Source organism: Condylura cristata, unplaced genomic scaffold, assembly GCF_000260355.1.
Source record: "Condylura cristata isolate star-nosed mole 26May11 unplaced genomic scaffold, ConCri1.0 scaffold00035, whole genome shotgun sequence".
Taxonomy (NCBI): Eukaryota; Metazoa; Chordata; class Mammalia; order Eulipotyphla; family Talpidae; genus Condylura; species Condylura cristata.
In genome coordinates this window covers 15,624,936-15,627,212 of record NW_004567136.1, presented here as the reverse complement: position 1 = coordinate 15,627,212, position 2,277 = coordinate 15,624,936, and the positions used below count along the sequence as shown (strand labels likewise).

The window sequence follows — 2,277 nt, the reverse complement described above, 5'->3', positions numbered from 1 at the left end:
CGGGGCCGCGGGCCCCGGCCTGCCTCGGCCCGGCCTCTGGCTCGGACGATGGGCTCGTTTCCCTCCGTCCTTTGTTTTCTGTGAAGTGCGTTTACGGTCCCACTGTCGCTCGTGACCAAACAACCTTCTCATCTGCGCGCCGCTCCTCCTTAGGCTAAGAAACAGACCACGCTTCGCGGTGGCCGCCGCGGTGGCCCTGACCGGCTCCCTGTGACGGGGGCGCGGACGGGTACCTGCAGCTCACCTGGGCAAGCGGCTGTTGTGGTGGCGGATTTGGAAAGGACGAGGACGCTCAGCGTGAGGGGCAGGTGTCCACTTACGGTCAAGGCTCCGGGGGCGCCCTGCCGCCCACTCCTGCCCACAGCCACGCTTCTCCGCGCAGCGGCTTCTGCCCGCCAGACCCTGCGCTGTGCCGCTGTGGTCACGCGGCCCGCTGCCGGGACTGTGCCCTGGCTGCCCGCGGTGGACAGCCGGCTGGCGGCCACCCTACCCCTTGCAGAGAGCCTGTCCGGCTCTGCTCACACGTCCACTTGCTTTCACCGGGGCAGCTAAACAATAGAGTTTGTCTTTATTTCTTTGGTTCCTCACCGGGGCTTGGCAGGGAAGGAAGCGACCAAAGGGGTCTTGGGTCACCCCTGAAATGTGCCTTAAAGCCCAGCGTTTCAGCTGCATCGTCCCTAGTGACAAAGTCGTGGCACCTCCTGAGTCCACCTGGGGGCCCCGGAGCCAGGTGGCGGCGCGACTGTGTCTCACTGCTCAGCGAGCGGAACAAAGGGAGCCCCTACTCCAGTGCGCTGGCCTTTCCAGAAACCCGCTGGCTCTCGGCCAGTGAGCGGACAGCCCCGCAGGTCAGCGTGTGCAGGCCCAGGGGCCCCAGAGACAGGGACCCCACAGCGCCTCCCCAGCCGCTGCTCCTGGCTCCCCCGCGGCCCTGGGGCACTGGCTGGGCTCCACCCCCAGGGCAGGTGCCAAGCTGTCCCCTCGTCCCCAAGGAGGGGGCGGCGCTCAGCCCTCTAAAGGGCCCAAGACAAGGAAACAGGGGCGGGCAGGGGCTGGTGGCCCCGTCCTGCCGCCTCCCAGCCCCCAGCTGAGCAGGAAATGGACAAAGTCTTCGATTCTCCAGGACCCGGCCACAGACGGTGGCCTTGTCCTTGCAGCAGCAACTGTCCACGGGGACTGGCCCCTGCGGCGCTTTCTGACTTTTGTCCACCAGAGGGAGCCAGGGCCACCCGCCTCCAGGCTGGACCCCACCCCAGCCTGGGGCCTGCCTGGCTTCTCTTACCCTTTCCATGTCCAGAAACTCGTCGTCCAGCTTCGTTCCTTCCACACCGCTTATTTTCTCACTAAACAGCTGCAGAAATAAACAGTCACTGCTGCCACCACCGAGCAGGGCAGCGCTGCGGCACCCACAAAGCCCTGCGAGGAAGGCGTGGGCCCTGGTTTCCAGTGGGGGCCCGCGGCTGCGCCCCGCCCAGCCCACGCCTCCGCCCCACCTGACCAGGGCGTGGGATGCCCACGCTCCCTGCCCGCCGCAGTGGGGTGGGGAGAGCAGCGGCGGGCGGCGTCAGAGTCGCGGCGCTGACTGGACACCAAGGACTCAAGCGGTCAGCCCAGCCCCAGCCAGATCGGTGACCGCTGTCACCACCCATGGGAAGGGCAGGGGGAGGGGGCCCCCAGGCAGGAGCACTCCAGGGAGGCCAGTGGGGGCGCTCGCTTGAGCACGGCCAGCCCCCGCTCGGCAGGGACAACTGCAGCCGGCCAGGCGCCCGGTGCCGTCGCGGCAGACGTGAGCCCGGCAGGGAGCAGAGCTGGCCAGCGGAGTGGTTCACGCAGCTGCAGCCCGCAGGGCTCTTGGCGAACTCAGCCCTGGCCGGGAAGGGCAGCGAGGGCCCGGGGGTGCGGCCCCGGCCCGTGGGAGGCGGCAGAGGCGCCCAGCCGGGCACCGCAGGTCACGCCCAGGTCTTGTCCGGCCGCAGGCGCCCGGTGGGAGGCGGCTTGGTCAGCAGCCGCAGAAACTTCAGCCCCAGACACGGCAGAGGGCAAGTTCCCGTAGACGACGACGAGGGACAGCCCGGCACCGGGCGGACACGGACCGTCCAGGCCCCAACGCAAACAGGCTGGCGCATGTGTCTGAGAAAGAGCCGGGCGGCCGCGGGGGGCCCGGACAGGCGCACCCCCGGCCAACAGCCGGAACGCCCATGTCTGCCAGCACAGACGGCCATCAGAGAGCTGGACACTCACTGGGCACAGGGTCAAAGCAGGCAAAGAAAACAGGGT

General features: G+C 68.6%; 1 protein-coding gene across 1 annotated transcript in view; it reads right to left on the bottom strand.

Moving 5' to 3' along the window:
• LOC101622143 (ADAMTS-like protein 3) overlaps positions 1 to 1,548 on the bottom strand; it is a 43,528-nt gene extending 41,980 nt beyond the window's left edge. Inside the window, exons 1-2 of the mRNA XM_012732697.1 lie at positions 1,494 to 1,548; positions 1,283 to 1,351 (exon numbers count right to left, since the gene is read on the bottom strand). Of these exons, the coding sequence (XP_012588151.1) occupies positions 1,283 to 1,291 (9 nt within the window). The 5' untranslated portion in view covers positions 1,292 to 1,351; positions 1,494 to 1,548. The remainder of the gene's footprint in view (positions 1 to 1,282; positions 1,352 to 1,493) is intronic.
• Positions 1,549 to 2,277: the final 729 nt, after the last annotated feature.